Source organism: Sinohyriopsis cumingii, chromosome 16 (assembly GCF_028554795.1).
Source record: "Sinohyriopsis cumingii isolate HCF-2022 chromosome 16, ASM2855479v2, whole genome shotgun sequence".
Classification (NCBI taxonomy): Eukaryota; Metazoa; Mollusca; class Bivalvia; order Unionida; family Unionidae; genus Sinohyriopsis; species Sinohyriopsis cumingii.
In genome coordinates, this window is record NC_142976.1 from 100,002,648 (window position 1) to 100,022,500 (window position 19,853).

Here is a 19,853-nt window from a genome sequence, read left to right on the forward strand (position 1 = left end):
AACAAACTTCAAGTCTCATGGAAGGGACCATTCGTGGTAACAGAGAAAAAGGGTGGACAGAACTACCGTATCCGGGTAGGAGACAAGGAGAAGTTGTACCATATAAATCTCCTGAAACGTTATCGTGAAAGAGAAACACCCACAGAGTTCGTGGTAGTTACAGTTGTAACGGAAGAAGTCGACGACAACAGAGGGGAGGCAGAAGCACTCCCTAGTTGTCCTTTGACAAGGGAAGAAACCTACGTCGACGTTGTGCTTGACGGGACGTTAACGTCAGAGCAACGTAAGGAAGTGGAGTCATTACTCCAAGATTATTTAAACGTCTTGACAGAACAACCTGGCAAGATGGAGTTGGAGGAGTTCACCCTGAAATTACTGGATAAGAAACCAGTGAAGTTAAAACCATATCAGCTACCCTATGCGAAATTAGAAACAGTTCGAAATGAAATTCAAGCTATGTTAGACTTGGGAGTTATAGAACGCACAGAGTCGGCGCATAGCTCTCCTGTTGTGCTGGTGCAGAAGAAAGACGGTACACACAGATTTTGCGTCAATTACAGGAAGTTGAACAGGATCATGGAATTTCAAGTGGAACTTTTGCCTGACCCTGAGTCCATATTTGCCGGGGTGACCAATGTGAAGTATTTTTCGAAAATCGATCTGTCCAAGGGATACTGGCAAATACCAGTTCGAAGTGAAGACAGAGCAAAACTCGCCTTCGCAACTCCTGATGGGATCTACCAGTGGGTAGTCATGCCATTCGGGGTCCAGAATGCGACGAGTGTCTTCACACATATGATGCAAAAACTACTTGAACCATTAAGAGGGACTGGAGTTTTAAACTTCATGGACGATTTACTGTTAGCGACAGCTACTTGGGACGATCATATCATTCTGCTGAAAAATGTTTTGGAGTGACTTCGACAAACGGGACTGACCGCACGACCATTTAAGTGCCATATAGGGTTTAGAAAACTAACCTACTTAGGTCATACCCTCAGCGAAGACGCGTTAACCCCAGATAGCTCAAAGGTCGACCAACTTAGGGACGCAGTACGACCGACCACTAAGACGGAAGTTCGATCTTTCTTGGGACTGGCAGGGTATTATCGTTGATATTTGCAAACTTCAGCGCTATTGCAAGCCCTTTAACTGACTTCACTTGGAAAAAAGCTCCGACGAAAGTTATACGGACAGACGCATGTGAACGAGCATTTCAGACGTTAAAGGACAGACTGACGTCAGACGCAGTAGTGAAATTGCCTGATGTGACACGAAATTTTGTCCTATGTAATGACGCTTGTGATAGAGGTTTAGGGGCAGTGTTATTACAAGAGCATGACGGAAGCTTATTCCCAGTTGCTTACAGTAGCAGAAAATTGTTGACTGCAGAATGCAATTATTCAGTCTCTGAGAAAGAATACTTGGCAATTATCTTTGGGATAACTAAATTTCAACGTTACTTGTATGGACGAAAATTTATTTTGGAAACTGACCACCAACCACTAGCTTATTTAGCTCAAGCTAAGTTGACAAATGGATGACTAATGAGATGGTCATTATTTCTACAGCAGTACCAAGTCCAGGTACGATACATTAAAGGCAGTGAGAATGTAGGAGCTGACTGCTTAAGTAGACTAGGGACGTCTGAAGTGAAAGGTTCACCTGAGGTCGTGTAACTGAATAAGATTAGATCTCCAAAAATTTGGAGAGCAAAATCCCTGATTTTACTCTTCAAGGAGGGGCCTATGTGAAGTGGCAAATTTTTGGTGATCTAACAAGAATACGTTAGTTGAGACCAGAGAACCATTAATTAGATTTATGGAGACAAGCGCATATCATATCGCCATACTACCGTGTATGGTAATGTCCTTTAGAGGGAGAATTTTGTTCCTAATTAAGCATTTGTTTATACAGCAGCCAAGCGGACTATTAGGGACAAGGAAAACTTCATTTTCATGGTAAAGCTGTCACAATTGACGAATCGCAGAAACTCTGTTACTCAAACTACCAGGTCCAGCTGACCCTGACTTTGGTGCCTCTGGAAAAGGGCGGCAGAGATATTTGATTCTGATTGGTTACATTAAATAAGGAGCGTGTTTCCCACACAAAATTTCTAGGTTTTAAAAATTCCCACATCAGAAATTCTAATCAGTCTAAGCTTTTCCTATAAGAGGAAACCCAAAAAGTAGGACTCCTTGGGATTTGCAAGAAATTCCTCGTAAAAGAACTGTTGTCCAAAGGGGACTATTGTCGAAAGGAACCAACGAACTAATTTACCGATTAGAGGGAGGAACGTTGAAAGCAAAGGTAGTGTGACAATTCCATGTAATTTGTTGATGCCATATATAATGCTTTGCTGAGGTTATTTACTTGTAGTTGCATGAATCTTTTTTCTACATTTGTGTAATAATTTGCTTTATGAAGTATAACTGTGTTGAGTTTATGCATAGGAAGTCGTACATTAATCTTCTTTAGATAAGTCTGACGAATTGTTTGAATTTGTCGTCTTGTTCACATAAGAATTATGTTCTAAGAATTTAATACATTACATTAGTTAATTTGATTACAAGAATCCGTGTGAATTCGCCGAATTTAGAAGATTTCAAGTATGATTAAGAATAAGTGTGCATTGACTGGAATGATCTAGTAATTGATTGATGTGATGTAACCTATTTATTCGCTGTGTAAATTGAGGCTGGCTCAGAACCCCAGGCCTTGCGTATGTGTTAATGTGTAAGGTCAAGGCGTAACAAATTAGCCATTTGACTAACTAGGGTCATTATAGAACATGTGGAGTCAATTGATAGCCTTAGCATCTGTCGAGCACTGATAATAAAATTTGATAACGAGGGAGAATAATGAAGAATTAACTGTTTCATAAATAACGGGAAATTTAGGTTGTCTCTGTTTATATTTATTTAAAAGGGAGAAAACAGCTCCTGAGACGTATAATCCTGAGACGTATTATGCTGGGATGTATGATGTGATGTTATTCTGAGATGTATACTGAGAAGTATAGAGAGAAGTGCAGTGAGACGTATAATCCTGTGACGCAATCCTGCGACGTATTAATTTCTGAAACGTATTATGAGAGTATCCTGAGACGGATGGTGGAAAGTATCGTCCTGAGATCCGAGTATCTGAACAGCTGCAGTGGCAGCAGAACAACTGAGGATGAACAGGTTATGCAATTGTACAAGACGTTGACTTCGATTGTTCACTCGATCCTATGATGAACTAAATCCATCAGTAAACAGATCGGCTATTTTATTTAAATCTATTTACGTTTTCTTTGTATTTCGGTGAAAGTTTAAATTTCTAAAAGCAGAGTATATTCCTGATGTAATGAATTTTCACAGTGTTTTTATGTAATTGATTAAATTGTTTGTTTACATGTACGGGGGCTCATGTTGGTTTGTTCTATATACCTGCTCAGATCTCTATCTATTTCACCTATAAGTTTCACCACTTATATTTATATTTACTCAAACCGGGTAATAACATTGAGGGCGGTCAACCCCTAGATAACGAAAACCAAATTTGGCGGGACACCCACCAGGGACAATTCTCCCCCCATTACACCAAACTAGGCATAATTAGAAATCTTCTAGTGAAATGCCCATGTTGATATGAACATCTGTTCAGGAGGAATTTGCGATAGCATATTTTCAAGATGGACGCCAAGGTGGCCATAATGGATGTCATGGTGACCGTAATGGATGCCATGGTGACCATAATGGATGTCATGGTGACCATAAATTTTGCGCTGGCCATAATAAATGTTTGACAAGCACCTGTTTCATTTAGGACCAACTAGAAATCATAAAGTTTTTTGGTGATATGTCAATATAATTCCATTCAGTAAGAGTAGTATTAACAAGACTTTCAAGACAGCCACCACAACAATGGTATTTGATATCCGATTCATAAAATTTTTTTATTTTTCCCAAGAACAAAGTTTGTTTTAATGAAAACTTCAAGCTGATATGAAAACCACATTCACTTGGACAACAAGATTTTCAAGACTGATACCATGGACTCCATATTCGAAATAACAGCATGACTTTTTTTAAAAACCAAATAGGTATCATAATAAGTCTTTCATGAAAACTTCAGGTAGAGATGAACGTTGATGAAGAGGAGTTCAGGGATTGTGCTGGGCTTCACCAATATTGCAAACTGCAATATTTTTTTATCCTTATTGATGACAAAAATATACCATCTGGCGATTTTTTGGTGACAACATTTTTGGCCGTTAAAAATTGTACATTCTTGGACTTGACAAATTCAAAGGCCCCATGACAGGAAGCTGCAAACTTGGATTTAAAACTGCACTGGAATCTATTGTTACATAAACAAATATCTTGTTCATATTGACAAACAACCCTAAAATGGCATTGTTATACCACAATCCACTTATATTGATGTCTGCTGTAATATAACCCAAATAGTCAGGCTACCTGACTAACTAAAGTTGGCCACCTCTGAAAGCGAGAACCAATCTACCAGACGATGGCAATTTTTTTTGTGTTGAGAAATATACCAGACAAAAATAGTTTTGCTGAAACTTCAGAGAAAACTTATTACTTTTGAAGCATTGTTCGTTCTATATATATACTAATGAAATGAAATACAAAAATTGTCTCAGACAATATTTTTCATTTATTTGATGTTGCTGCAGTAATAATGAACTGGCATTTGTTTGGTCCTTCAGAAAGGTCCTTTAGTGACACCTTAAAAAATACACGAACCTTCATCAAAGCAAGCTGAAGACCTTTGATCAAAGGAAGTCAGCAACAAACATAAATAAAAACAATGTTTCATTTTCATACTGATTGGAACATATTTATTGTGTTGTGAATGTTTCCTGTTAAAACAAAGAATTGCTACCAATGGCAGCATAAAACCCAAATGTTGTTGTTGTTGTAGGGTTTAACGCCATTTTTCAGCACATGATAGGCTATACATGGCGGCCAGTATTAATGGTGGAGGAAGAACCAGGGAAAACCCCGGAAAGAACCACCGACCCATGAGAAGCTACCGGCAAGCTTTCTCACATACCCACATTAGCCGAATCTGAGACTCAAACCCATGCAGACAGAGGTGAGATGGCAGTGATCCATAATACAGAGCACTTTAGACCAATCAGGGCCCCTAAAACCCAAATTAAGTTTGTAATATTTTGAAACCACAGATATCTGGCCATCGAGTTAAATGAAGGTGATTCATCTTGCAAGGATGTTAAACATTTTAATTTACTGACATGTTGTCATTTCCCTATGAATAGCCTCATCCCCTTGGCAGCCTCTACATCATGGTAGTTGAATCTGGCTGACCAAAATCTAGGCCAATTTGAGAACATGTACATGTAGCTACTAGGATAATAAATATCAGAGTGAATTGTTTTGTGAAACGTGTTTATTGACAACGGAATACAGATCAAATGAGAACTACCATTCTTTGTATATAAGTTTTAGTTGTGTTTTCTAATGGGACTTGAAATTATACATGAATTTTATAACATAATCTAATTCATGGATTTTTCATATGTATATTAGTTAACACATTGTGGAGTGTATTACACAAAAGTAAGCTGTCAATACACAAGTGTATTTCAGACTAGTTGTCTCCATTTAATCAAAATTTCCATTTTTTTCTCTCTGTGTAAATCCTAGTCACTGACAACAGGTCATCTCTTAAAAATTTCACTTGCATGCTAAATTTCAATTTATTTTCAGCCCCCCCCCCCAAGTAAACATCCATTTGTCGACAATATTACCTTGGTCCTGAGTATGTCGAGATAAATGGATAGTACTGTATTATGAAAATTGGCAACAAAATATTAAGGTTGGCGATTTTTGGGACGACAACTTTTTTTTAAAGCCAACGCCAACCTTGGGAGCTGCAATAACATTTTCTGACTGGCATCAGGACATTATATGAAGTCTTGCAGTGAAAAGCAAAAGCACACATGACAATAAAGTCAGAATCAGCAGCAATAACATGAATTTCAAGATGGCAGCTACTTTGGAAGTCCAAAATCCAACATTTTCATTTAGGACCAACATGACATCACAGACGTCTTTTAATATGTTGAAGCAAGCGCAAAGAGGATTTTAAAATGGTCACTGCAGCAACCACACTGGATGTCTGAGGGCACCATATTCAGCAAGATTCAACTAGATCTCATAAAGTCTTTTATGGAAAACCCCACATTTAATGACCATCCATGCAGAAGGAGCAACAACAAGATTTTTAAGATGGCAGCCACGATATACATACTGGATGCTAGATTTACACCATCTTCATTCAGGACCACCTAGGCCATGTACAATAATGAATGCATCTGTAAAGTTTCATGGCAATCCTCCGAGTAATTTAGCAGAACAATAACAACATATGTTAATGGATGAACAATATAAACTCAAACAAAGGTACAGTTGTTTTCTATGCCAGTCTCTATAGAAGCAGGTTACAAAAGAGAAATTATTTTTATTCCCTTTGATGTTAGGAAATAAATATTCTTACCTATTGGAATGGACTAGAATACAGAATGCTTCCTTCTGTCTGTTTTCATCTGTAACAATAAAATAAATGTACCCATAAAACAAATATTGATGCAGATTTGTACAGTCATGAATTTCTGCCCCCATTTTGGAAATCACTAGCTCCCAAGAGCATTCTGTTTGAGATCCAGTGTTTTCTGGTCTCACCTATAATGAATGTCATAAAATGTGAGAATTAACAGTGTCCATCCACCTTGCTGGTATCAGACTTTTTAAAAGGCTTTGAGCAAATTACACTATTCATATTTACAATTGCAATTTTCCTGAAATTATATTGTGCAAGTGGCTCAGTAAAATGAATAAAATAAATTAGCATGTCACCAATTGCTTTTTCTGGATAATGTGGTGCAATCTAGGATCAGTCAACAGACAAACGTAGAAAGTATTTGGCTGAAAAATTAATCAAAAAATATAAAGATGGGCAACTTTTTACTGATTTTGTTTTCTTTCTGTAAAGTGAACATTTTTGGATGATAAATAAAACTTATCCAAAAATTATACTCCTTCTGTGGACTTTGAGATAAACATTAAAGTCAATATGACAAAATCTACAATTAAAATTCCTTGGGATAGGAAGATAATGACTAATTAGTTAAACTGAGACAATTTTTTTATAACAGTCTTCCTGAGCATTCAACAAAATTATATTTACTGAAGAAACAGGCAATTACACTGCATAAAATGTCTTTGACCAATGCGAAACAATTTATTTCTTTTCTTAATCAGAAACATTTATAGTTGTTCAGTTGTTGTTAATTCATATTATTCCTGTACATTAGTTGATTGATTTATTTTTATATTAATGTTCCTTCTTCTTAAATATGCTTATAACAGATTGAGAACAAAATTAATGAATCTCAATATTATGACAATGAACATTTCAATACATGCATGATCAGCAAGTTTAGTTTTGTTTATAATACCATGTATTTGCCTTAAATCTTTTAGAAGCTGTTGGTCTGGATTCTGAAACTTTTTGCTTTCATTCAGTTTTGTTTCATCATTCATTATCTCTCAATAAACTACGACCGAGTGATGTCATTACATAAACCACAGGAGTCGTTTTATCAATAAAGTATGGCGAAATCTGCGACATGAAATCACCTTATCGGTAATATAAATGAACAAAGGAGTGCAATGGTGACCACAACCCTCTGCTCGATTCGACTTTTCTCATGCGTCTTTTATCGCTTCAGAATCGTAAGGAGACTGAAAAACTACACATATAAATTGAAAAGACAGCGACGTACCAATGCATAACTATCTGACAACTATGTCATGAATCCAATCCAGCGAATTAACCTTTATTTTCACCATTGCAGTCACAAACCCTTTCATACAGAACCCACCAGACGGAAGTAGCCCATTGACTTTATTGATAAAATGTCAGACTCCTGTGCACAAATTCACTGAAACTGCAATAAATAGGTAAACCAAAAAAAAACCATAAACGTAGTATCAAAATCACAGAATCACAGCTTATTTTGTTTTTGATTATGAATACATCCTATGGATTGCCATTGAAAAACCATATAAAAATTGTGAGCCAAAATCCCAAAAGGGGATTAGAACATATACAGTAACATAATAATAATAACCGCGAAAATATATAACTTTCGTAGTGAAAATAATAAATCAGGTTTTTCATGAGAATAATATCACCAACAAAAACCAATTACTAACGTAAATAGTATTTCTTTTTGAAGTATCTGTCTACAACAGAAGGATATCTCTGCTGATGTGATTCCTGAGATTTTGTAACTTCCATTTCACGGTAACTTTTTTAGAATCGGTGAATTTAAAAGAGTCAGCTCCCTTGAAAAATTTAACCACACGCGTGTTCAACATTCGGAACATTATGGTCTGTTTCCTATGCGAGTCGAATAACTTCGAACTCGAAAGACGCACGGTACTAATTCAGTTCCCATAGTAAACCTATGCAAACACCATGATATTAAAAATTAAATAACTTAAAAATTTTTAGTGCTCGTGATCAAACCTATATTTATCAGTATAGATGAAACCTGTATGCCAGCTTCTGTGTTGAGGAAAGGATATGAGCCGCGGCTTTTTCTGGACCTGCACGTGTTTGAAACATGTGCTTTCAATTCCGCACCAAAGAGTCCGGAGCTAATTTTAGTAATGAGTGTTCCAAACTCAAGACTGTTAAAGGACTGAAATTCCGTTAATAAAACGATGTCTCTATTTTTTCCCCCACTTACAACTAAGATAAGCTCTCAAAAGATCGTTTTTCCTAAAACATAACTTACATTATTAACCAATCCTGGTCAGCCTAACCCATCTATACTCTATTTTAGGTTACCCATTTCCAGGCTGGTTCCCATTTTTACATACCATTAGTACCGTGTGTCCTATAATTTGTAAATGTGCCTGTAGTCTCGAACCAGCTAATTTACCAATGACCTGGAGTGTGATGAGTAGTGAAGGGGGGCACCCTACGGACAATGGGAATTAGCATTACAGGGACCCCTGGGTCACTCTACGGACAATGGAAATTTAACATGGAGAAAAATCGTGGGTCACTCTACGGACAAGGGGAATTAACATGGAGAAAATCGTGGGTCACTCTACGGACAAGGGGAATTTAACATGGCAATAAATCGTGGGTCACTCTACGGACAAGGGGAATTTAACATGGGATTTTTTTAAAAAATTTTTTTAAAAAAGGGGTAGGCAATTCAAAAGACTATCTCTTTTCGAGAAATATGGCTGGCCCTGAAAAGGGCCTTTGGGTTTTATGTTAATGTATTCATTAACATAAATGGCACCGCATTGGTCTTCTTCTTGTTCTTAGGCTACGTCTCACTGTTGGTCCGTACATCAGCACTCTTTTTAGGCATCCTTGTCTTTCAACGTAGATCCTACGTATCCACAGGCTGGTGTTGGTCCTGTGGACAACGGTCCACTTCGATCGGACATACATGAGCAAGTCTGTCCGAAACATCATGGAAGACACAAGGGTGGATGACTCAACTGTAGTCCACATCTTGAAGCGACGAGAACAGGTGAATCAATGCAGTCAACGGCGCTTATTTATAGGCGGAGGAAGGATTGAAACGGATTGAGTTCATTTACCAATCCGAACACGCGTTACAAAATTCAGCCAGCCGCATCCAATTCGAAGAGAGCAGTCTGTGACGTCACGTAGTCAATATAGATTCGCTAGCGCTTGTGTGCAGTCAATCTATGCGACAGTGATTCAACATGACGGAAACTCAGAAAACGATCCAGTGGGGTGCACCAGCAGGGGAGACTGCCCAAGGGAACCCGGACTTACTTTCAGAAGAGGTGAATTGGGATTTTGTGGATTTTCTCTCCTCGCAAGAATTTGTTCCGGAACCTTCGTTACTTTCTTCATTACCGCAAGTGGAGAATTTTAGACAGAGACAGAAAGAAGAATTGGAGAAATTTATACAACGACAAAAGGAAGCGGAACAGACTTTTCTCCTACAGCAACAGCAACAAGAAGAAGAAGAGGTAAGAAAAAAACAACAGCAACAACAGCAAGAAGAAGTAGCAGCAAAGAAACAAGAGGGTGAAAATCAAACGGTCACGGTACTGTTGGACATTTTAGCGGAGTTAAGAAGTCTGAAACAAATGTATCAGACTTCTTTATCACGACCGAAGAGAATACGACCTTCCCGAGCTAAACACGTCAACCCTGTGACTAAGCCTACCGTACCACCCTTAGTTATTTCAACCCAATCATTATCATCATCATCAACATTACGCAGTCCAGAAGTAGGCCTTGGCCGTGGCAAAGGCTTAAGGCAGTTAAAATTGATTGCTTAAACTCACCCCTACACCATGAAGAAAAAAGGCCCTTTTCAGGGCCACCCACATTTCTCGAAAAGAAATACAATTTCAATTTGCCAATAACTCAAAAAAACTCACCCATGTTACCCTTTTAGTACGTGTCTGTGTATGAGTGCGTGAGTGTAGCTTCTTATTTTAAAATCACAACTCAAAGACACTTACCTTATATCATTCATTTATTCTTTTCTCCATTTTTTACAATCCAATTCACAATTTATAACACAACACTTTAATGAAAAGTTCATTAATTTCTTCTTTTCTCCTTGTTTAGTCTCTCTGTTTTTTGAATTTCTTCACCGTCACACTCTTTTCCTCTTCTTCTTCTTCTTCCTCCTCGCTTTCTTCCCTTCTTCTTTTTTTCTCCTGTTTCTTCACCTGTCTTCTTTCTTCCTCAGAAGAATCCCTCTCTTCCTCTGAAGAATTCCTCTTTTCTTCTGACTCCTCTTGTTTCTTTTTTGGGCAATCTGGAGACCAATGTCCTTTTTCTTTACAATAATAACAGGTATCTTGACTTTTGTCTTTTTTATCCCCTGTTTTTTTTCTTTTTTGACGGTCTGGACACTCTGAAGACCAATGCCCTTTCTTCTGACAGATATAGCAAGTATCTTGACTTTTATCTCTAAAGGAAGGAGAGTAGTCCGTAGGCTGGTCTGAAGAGAATTTTCTAATGACCCCTCGCAAAGCTCTGACGAAACGTTCCATCTGGTCAGTCTCTTCCATCGTTGTGCTTGGTTTGAGAGTGAAATGAATAGTGAAAGGACAAGACACACACCCTTTTATATACGCTGGTTTGCTATGACTATAAAGTAGTTTATGGTGTTTGAACTTGAGTCATTTGACTTTTTGCTTTCAAGATGAAACGATCCCATTCATTCGAGAAGAAAGAAGAAGAAGAAAGTAAGAGGCAGAAACGTGATCTATCGCCTCGTACCAGGGCTGAAATCTTGGCACAAATTCATGCCAGTGATTTTGAAGAGGACATGAGTGAACCAGAATCAGAACCCTCTAAACCAAGTTCACCACCCTTAGTCAACCCTGAAAAGTACTATTCCATTCGAGAGACGGAAAAGCGCTCCTCTAGAAAATTTAGAACCACGGCTTACAAATACACGGTGAAGTTTAAAGATTTCAAGGCTGAAGTGCCGTTAGAGAAAGCAGAAGGGTTCATCACCGAGGTGTGGGATTCTTTGCTCACTTCACTCAAGCAGCAATGTCAACCCAAAGAAGACGATCGCTTGAGACTTTCCATACAACACGACGGTTTGAAATCCCCTGTTTGGATCGAGTTTAGCACCCCTGCAGAATTGACTGCTTCCAAAGTCATGGACAAGATTCAACACGTACAACAATCTAACGATCAGTTTGACATCACCGATGGTAAAGCCACACTGGACATGACCCACGTCTCTCCTCCTCAAGGGACAGGACGCAAAAAGATGTTATTGGTGGACGACCTTCGCAACACCAAAACGAGTCTCGTCCGAATTAACAACCCTCATGACCAGATGTGTTTAGCCCGTGCCATCGTGGTGGGACGAACCTATGCCAACAAGAACGACACGGTAGAATGGAAAAGAACCTGGGACACTATTCAACGTTCCGACCGAGCCAAACAACGAAACGAAGCAGAACTCCTGTTACAACAAGCCGGACTGCCCAAAGACACACCCTGTGGCATTCCTGAGATGCAAAAATTGCAAGATGCCCTAGCTCCACGCTACACCTTGAAAGTGCACCCTCAAGAAGTGCGCGGACCTCTGTTGTTTCGAGGCCAAGACTTTAAGGACGGAAAATACATTCACCTTTATCATCACGATGACCATTTCGATACCATTACCAGTATCACTGGATTCCTGAGATATGTTTATTATTGTGAGAAATGTGACCATGGTTATAATAATCGAGAGCAACACAAACATTGTGGATGGAAATGCTCAGGATGTTTGGCCTCTCCACCCTGTCTGAGCGAAGAACCAGTGCCTTGTTCCACTTGTCTGCGCACGTTTGTCAGCCCTAAATGTTACCAACAACATTTGAAGACGCAAGGTTCACAGCAGAAATGTGCTTGTCAACTGCTGAGATTGTGCTCTACGTGTGAACAAGTCATACGTACCAATAATACCAAGGCACACGTATGTTCAGGAAAGAAAAAATGTCACATTTGTCACCACATCGTGGACTTGGAACACCAATGTTACGTGCAAAAATACCAACCCCCACCAGAGAAAGAGGACGGTCACAAGAAGAAAGGCAATTTCATCTTTTTCGATTTCGAATGCATGCAAGAGACTGGCATTCACATTCCTAATTTCTGCGTGTCTCATCGAGCGTGCGAGAAGTGCATTCAAGAACCTATCTTCAGTCATTGCCCTCACTGCAGCAAGATTCCTGGAGGGCGTGAAAAAATCTTTCGGGGACCAAACACGTTAGCCGATTTTGCCCAATGGGTCTTAGACCCCGTCGACAAGACGTGGAGCCAAGAGGACATCGAACGTTACGGAGATTGTCATCGTCATGCCACGGTGATGGCTCACAATTTCTCCGGATACGATGGACAGTTTCTTTTGAGGTACTATACGGAACAAGGCACCGAACGTCCTAAAGTGACTTTGAACGGGGCCAAAATCATTTTCATGCAAGTGGGACAAGTACAGTTTAAAGATTCGATGAGCTATTTGGCCATGCCTTTGAGTCGAATGCCTAAAACGTTTGGAATGACAGAAATGGCTAAAGGGTACTTTCCACACTTTTTCAATACGGAAGCCAATCAACATGCCGTTCTACCCCATTTACCTGAGGCTCACTATTACGACCCCGACAACATGCGTACCGAACAACGAGAAGCTTTCTACGCTTGGTACCAGGCTCACGCCTCGGACCCTTTCGACTTTCAGGAAGAAATGCTGAAGTATTGTCGTTCCGACGTGGACATTTTACGGCGTTGCTGTGGAAAATTTCGAGAACTGTTCATGGAACACGGAGGGGTCGATCCTTTGAAAGAAGCTTGCACCATTGCCAAAGCGTGTTCCTTAGTGTATCGACAACGATTCATGCCTGAAAAGACCGTGGCTGTCATCAGTCCTCAAACGACCCACTTTGTCAAACGTCAATACTCGGTCAAAGCCCTACGTTGGTTACATTACTTGTGCGACAAGGAAGACAAGTGGATTCAGCATGCCCGCAACGGAGGGGGTGAAAAGACCATCGGAACGTATTCGGTCGATGGCTGGGACTTAGAAAACCCCAAGATCGTGTACGAGTTTAACGGTTGCTTATTTCACGGATGTCCCGTCTGTTACCCTGACCGTGGCACTAAAAATCAGTTTTTGCAACGAACCATGGAAGACTTGTACCAGGACACTTGTCAGCGACGCCTAAAGTTAGAACAGCAAGGATACCAAGTGGTGGAAATGTGGGAACACGAGTACGATCACCGTATGAAAACCGATCCCAAGTTTAAACGTGCCGTGGAAAGTTACCAGTTCGTGGACCCGCTGAATCCGAGGGATAGTTTGTACGGAGGAAGGACCAATGCCACCTGTTTGCTGTACCAAGCCGACGAAGAGAAAGGAGAAGAAATCAAATACTTGGACGTGTGTTCGCTGTATCCCTACGTGTGCAAATATTGTCGCTTTCCCGTAGGGCACCCGCAATTGCTGACGGAACACATCGACCTGAAAAACATTCGACAATACGAAGGCTTGATCAAGTGCAAAGTTTTGCCTCCCACGAACCTATACCATCCCGTCTTACCTCACCATTGTCAAGGCAAACTGATGTTTCCCTTGTGCCGTACTTGTGCCGAAACGTGCAACCAAGACCAGCCTTGTCAGCACAGCCAGGAAGAACGGGCCTTGACGGGAACCTGGGTCAGCGTGGAATTGTTCAAAGCTCTGGACATGGGATACCAACTGTTAGAAGTGTACGAAATTTGCCACTTTCCCAAGACACAACAGTATCGCAAGGGTGACCCCACTCAGAAAGGCATTTTCGCCGACTACGTGGATGCCTTTTTGAAACTGAAGCAAGAAGCTAGCGGCTATCCTTCCTGGTGTCACACTCCCCAAGACCAAATACAATTCAAAGAGAAATATTACGAACAAGAAGGCATCACTTTAGACCACATCGAGAAAAACGAAGGCAGGCGATCGTTTGCCAAAGTGATGTTAAATTGCTTGTGGGGTAAAATGGCACAACGGCCGTGTTTACCCAAGACGGAATATTTGACAGAACCTTCCCGCTACTTCCAGATGATTCACGACAAAACCAAATACATGAAACACGTGGACGTCGTTCGAGAGAATTTGATCTTGGTCAATTACGAAGAAGATCTGGACTTTGTACAAGACGACCCTTTTGGAAATGTCATCATTGCGGCTTACGTGACAGCCCATGCTCGCTTAAAATTGTACGAAGCTTTAGAACTGTTAGAAGAACGCGTCCTGTACTTTGACACGGACAGTTGCATCTACATCCATCACCCGATTCAACATCACCCTAGCATCGAAGGAGACCGTTTAGGAGCCTGGACAGACGAGCATCCCGACGACAAGATTCTAAGTTTTGTCAGTGGCGGTCCCAAAAATTACGGCTACGAATACCGTGACAAACAAGGAGAAGTGCACACGACGTGCAAAGTGAAAGGACTGACTCTGAATTATCGTACCAGTCGAGTGGTCAACTTTGGGGTAATGAAAGAAGCCTTGCAATCGGGAGAGGATGGAAACTTTAAAGTGACCACCTATCAACCTAACAAGATTGTACGTTTACCCACTCACCACATCGTCAGTCGACCCTTGGAAAAAGTCTATCAAATTGTATACCAGAAGCGAGTTCGACTTCCCAATCATTTCACCTTACCGTATGGACACGTTGGTATAAAACATTGGTTGTAAGAGGATAGCCACCCACCAGAAAGATGACTTCGCCACAGCAAGAATCGAGTGAGAAACCCGATGAGAACTCCAAGTTCAAACCCTACCATTTTCCAGTCTTCTTACCTGACTATTGTGATTGTGCCCGTCGATTGGACACGTTTCAGAAATGGCCTACGGATAGGGAAGGATTACCTTCTTCGCATGTTTTAGCTAGAACAGGATTTGTCTACTTGGGACCTGAGTCAGGATTGGGATACGAGGTACAGTGTTTCGCTTGCGGACTGAAGTTACGAATGGATCTATGTATCTATAAAGATTCAGCTATTCTGGAGCATACTCGATGGTCTCCGAATTGCCCTTACCTTTCTATGGCCTTTCCATCCATCACACTACGGTACAATGTTGACGGTACCTTAGAGACGGTACCTTCCAGAACAGGACATAAAAAACGTAAAAAAGGAAAGATGTACAAGTTGGAGACTGCATTGAGACTAGTATAAAAAAGGGCTATGGTCAAGATCGATAGTTCATTGTGACTACCAAGACCGAGCGAACAAGATGAATACTTTGAAAAAGACATCGTTCCAGTTTGGGGATTGTAAAAAAGTTGTATCTTCCTCTAGTGTGACTAATACTGGATGGATAAGACCCATGCATTGCGACGGAAAATGTCCGGAAGGAAACTGCGATTGTCCATGTGGTTACCATTGTAATTGCGTAACGGAGTTTGCAGACGAGTGCGATTGTGAGCCTTGCGATGGGACCGATGCTGCACGTTGTGACCTGAGTGATGCCGTAAAGCATCATGGGAACTTTGTTTTCACTACCCCTGTCATGGAAAGTGATGCTGTGCGTGTCAAACCTGAGGGATGCGAAAGCGATGCCGCTCGTCCTCTTAGACATTTTACCGGGTTTAAAGGGGAATGTTCACCTTCACGTCTACCCCCCTACGGATGTCATCCAGCCCTGAGCAAACTCCTGTTCCTGTCACCCAACCCTTATCGAAACGAACCTGTGAAAGACGAATATTCGTTTCCTGTGCGTTTGTCGGAATACTGCGACTTTGAAAATCGTCTTCAATCGTTCAAAGGAAAATGGCCAAAGTATCTGGGAGGACCGACCCCCGAAGAATTAGCCAGAGCCGGATTTTTCTACTTGGGCGAAGGAGATAAAGTCAAGTGCTTCAGTTGCGGTGTGTCACTTCACCACTGGGAACCGCAAGATTCGGCCTACGTTGAACATGCTCGATGGTCACCGAATTGTCATTACTTACCCTTAGTGGGACCGAGACATTGAAGAAACTTTTTACCATAATCATCTGTTCATGGATACTTTACAAGAGAACATTCGTGCTTTGCCTGTGGAGTTGAGAGAACGCATTTATCGAGAACTGGTCAAAATACAAGTGAAACGTAAAGAACAATTGCATCCGATACGTCACCGGTGTTTGAACCACTGGTACCTTCAGGCTATACAAGGACTGATTCAATTGAAAGTGTTCCATTGGACAGACATTGATCAACGACCTCCTGGTTATAAAAAGGAATGGTTTGGTATTGACGATTCTATCTACTACATTGTAAACGTACTGCATCGAATTCCAGAGGAAGAGTTAACGAATTACAAACTTTTTGAACACAATGTCAACTTGGTGAAAGAGGAAACTTCTGAACGAATTGTAATGTGTAGATTAGTGACTCAACGATTTAAATTCGACACTGAAGTGAAACCATGTTTGTGCAAAGAGTACATTTCTTGTGTCAGACCAAAGAGGATTTAGTATGACCTATTCATGGATACTTTACAAGAGAACATTCGTGCTTTGCCTGTGGAGTTGAGAGAACGCATTTACCGAGAGCTGGTCAAAATACAAGTGAAACGTAAAGAACAATTGCATCCGATACGTCACCAGATCTTTAACCACTGGTACCTGAATGGTATAAGAGAACTGATTCGTCAGAAATTCTTTCAATGGTCAGACATTGTTCAAAACTTTGAGGTCGCTAATGATCGACATGTTCATGATTATGGTTACTTCGAGATTCAGCTAGTGCAATGCATTGAGGAAGACAAGTTAAAGGATTACCAACATATTTCACGTGGAATCTACTTAGAGGAAGAGGAAACACCTAAACGAACTCTGACGTTTCGGTTACAGTATGAAAGATTTAGATTCCCTACTGGAGAACGAAGATCTCTGGCTAGAAAGTACGTGTATTGCATCCGAAAAAAAGAGAATATAAAAAGAGGCTGTCATGCCACGGTTTATGTCACATGTCATCCAACAGATTCCGTGGAAGGAACTCAATGACCATATTCAAACCGTGGATCATTACCATCAATTATTACAAGAACTGTATCCATTCAATTTGGGACGACAAGTGGTGTGTGTCTTAGTGACTTGTTTTCTGGGATTTCGTTTACCAGCCGATTCTTTGTGGACTCTTTACGATCAGTACTTACCACCTCCATGGCCTTAAATGGTCACGAAAAACTCCTTTTGTTCAAAGCCTTGCGTTTTCATCTGGATACTTCTCGACCTCAACAGGAAAAAAAGATTCGTCAACTTTTAGCGACCCAAGACGTGTATGACGATGTGTGTGTAGCTTGTGACTTACACCCTCATTGGACAGATGTTCGTGATTGGAAAAAGGGGGGTTTTGAGGCTTGGACCCAAGAAGTGGCCCAGTATGCACAAGAGTTGTTCAAGGAAAAAAGTTACTTTTCAACCTGTGTTAGTGACGGTGCCAGAAGAACCCGTCACCGAGAACAACCACTCGCTTCAGGACAGGACTGTCATGGACATGCCTGAAAGGTCATTCCGGGAGGGCACTTGTGTGACAATACCTCATGTAGAGACTGTAAGAACATTACACACTGTCCCTAGGACATCTTGGTTACCCAAAACATGTTGTACAGACACTTGTTTATATTTCACTTTGATCGCTTTGCTGTGTTTTATATTCCTGTACATCACTATTTGGGTTGTATGTATTTTTGTCTTTCGTGTTCATATTTGAAACATTCAATAAACGTGTTCTGAAAAAGTATATAAACTCTTGTCTTGTTTGTTTTTCGTGTCACAAGTGACATTTCTCACACCATGGCTACCTCTGCTGTCTCTGCTCCCTCTTCCTCTACTGTCAAAGTCATCGACGAACACTTAGATCGTGCCAGTTGGGAGGCTTTGTATCTTCGCCATCCCTTTAACATGCTCATTGCTGGACCTAGCGGTTCGGGCAAAACCGAATTCGTCAAACGTTTGATCGAACATAAACATCATTTGATCGATCGACCCCCTCAACGGATCGTGTGGTGTTACAAAGAGTGGCAATCGGCGTACAGCCTCTTGCGAGAAAGTCAAGGCGATTCCATCGTGTTTGTGGAAGGCATTCCTAAAGAAGACGATGGCATCGTCTCTGACTCCCGTCTAACCCATTTGGTCATTTTCGACGACATGTTAGGAGAAGACGAAGAAGAAATTAAATTGTGGTTCACGCGCAAAGGGCATCACCGTAATGCCAGTGTCGTTTACATCACCCAAAATTTGTTTCAACAAAGTAAAGCCCATCGCACCATCAGTCTCAATGCGCATTACGTGGTCTTGTTTAAAAGCCCTCGAGATAAATCGCAAGTGCAAGTCTTAGCCAAACAGTTAGGAACGCCTTGGCTGACTCAGGCGTACGACGATGCCACTCAAACTCCACACGCCTATTTACTCGTCGATTTGAAACCTACGACCCCCGAGGATTTGCGATTTCGTACCCACTTGTTTCACCACTGGTGCCAAGACGGAGGGCCTGTCCTGTACACGTCTCCGTCCTCGACTTCATTTCACTCCTCCCATGAAAAAAATCTATAAAAACCTCAGACCCTTTTTCGTCTGTCTCACACAGTGTGAACATGACGTCCCTTCAGTCGCATCTTCCCGTCAAATTGATTCGTGCCTTGTATGGCATCAGCCGAGAAAAAGATCCACAAACACGAGCTCGTGTCTTAGAAGCTAGTCTCAAAGAAGTCTTACGATGGTTCACGGTGACGGCACGTCAATTACTCCAAGGAATCATTCAGATTCCTCATCAAACCCAACGCTTTTTCGATCGAAACAAAGTCGCTTTGGTCCAACTGGCCGATCCCCGCATCGACACTCAAACCAAAAAACAAATCATTTTGAAACCTGGAGGGAGCGGTACTCTAGGAGGGGTCATCATTCGCTCACTCTTAAGATGGGATCCTAATGCCCCCAAAGTTATCCCCAAGACAAAAGTCCAACGAAGCCCCAAGAAGAAAAAGAAAAAGACCAGGTCCCCAAGAAGAATAACTTCTCCAGTGGCAGGACCCTCCTCTTACCAGACACCACCACCATCACCCCGGAAAAAGAAAAGAAGCCCCCAGAAAAAGAAACAGAGAAAAAGTCCCCAGAAAAAGAAAAGTCCACAGAAGAAGAAGAAAACTAGTCGCAAGAGAGGCACTTCGGCCAGGACGCAACCTTACACTCGCAAGCCACGACCTGCCACAGCGTCTCCGGCAGCCTCACGTTTGTCCACTTCTCCGTTGATGTCACCAGGAA

At 41.0% G+C, this 19,853-nt stretch overlaps 1 protein-coding gene across 3 annotated transcripts in view; it reads right to left on the reverse strand.

Annotated features, from left to right (window-relative positions):
- Window positions 1-8,388, reverse strand: part of LOC149781062 (protein Abitram-like) — a 94,881-nt gene extending 86,493 nt beyond the window's left edge. For all 3 annotated transcript variants that reach the window (XM_089938201.1, XM_089938200.1, XM_089938202.1), the window contains exons 1-2: window positions 8,253-8,388; window positions 6,532-6,580 (exon numbers count right to left, since the gene is read on the reverse strand). In XM_089938201.1, coding sequence (XP_089794327.1) covers window positions 6,532-6,580; window positions 8,253-8,337 — 134 coding nt within the window. In that variant the 5' untranslated portion in view covers window positions 8,338-8,388. The remainder of the gene's footprint in view (window positions 1-6,531; window positions 6,581-8,252) is intronic.
- Between the last annotated feature and the right edge of the window lie 11,465 nt (window positions 8,389-19,853).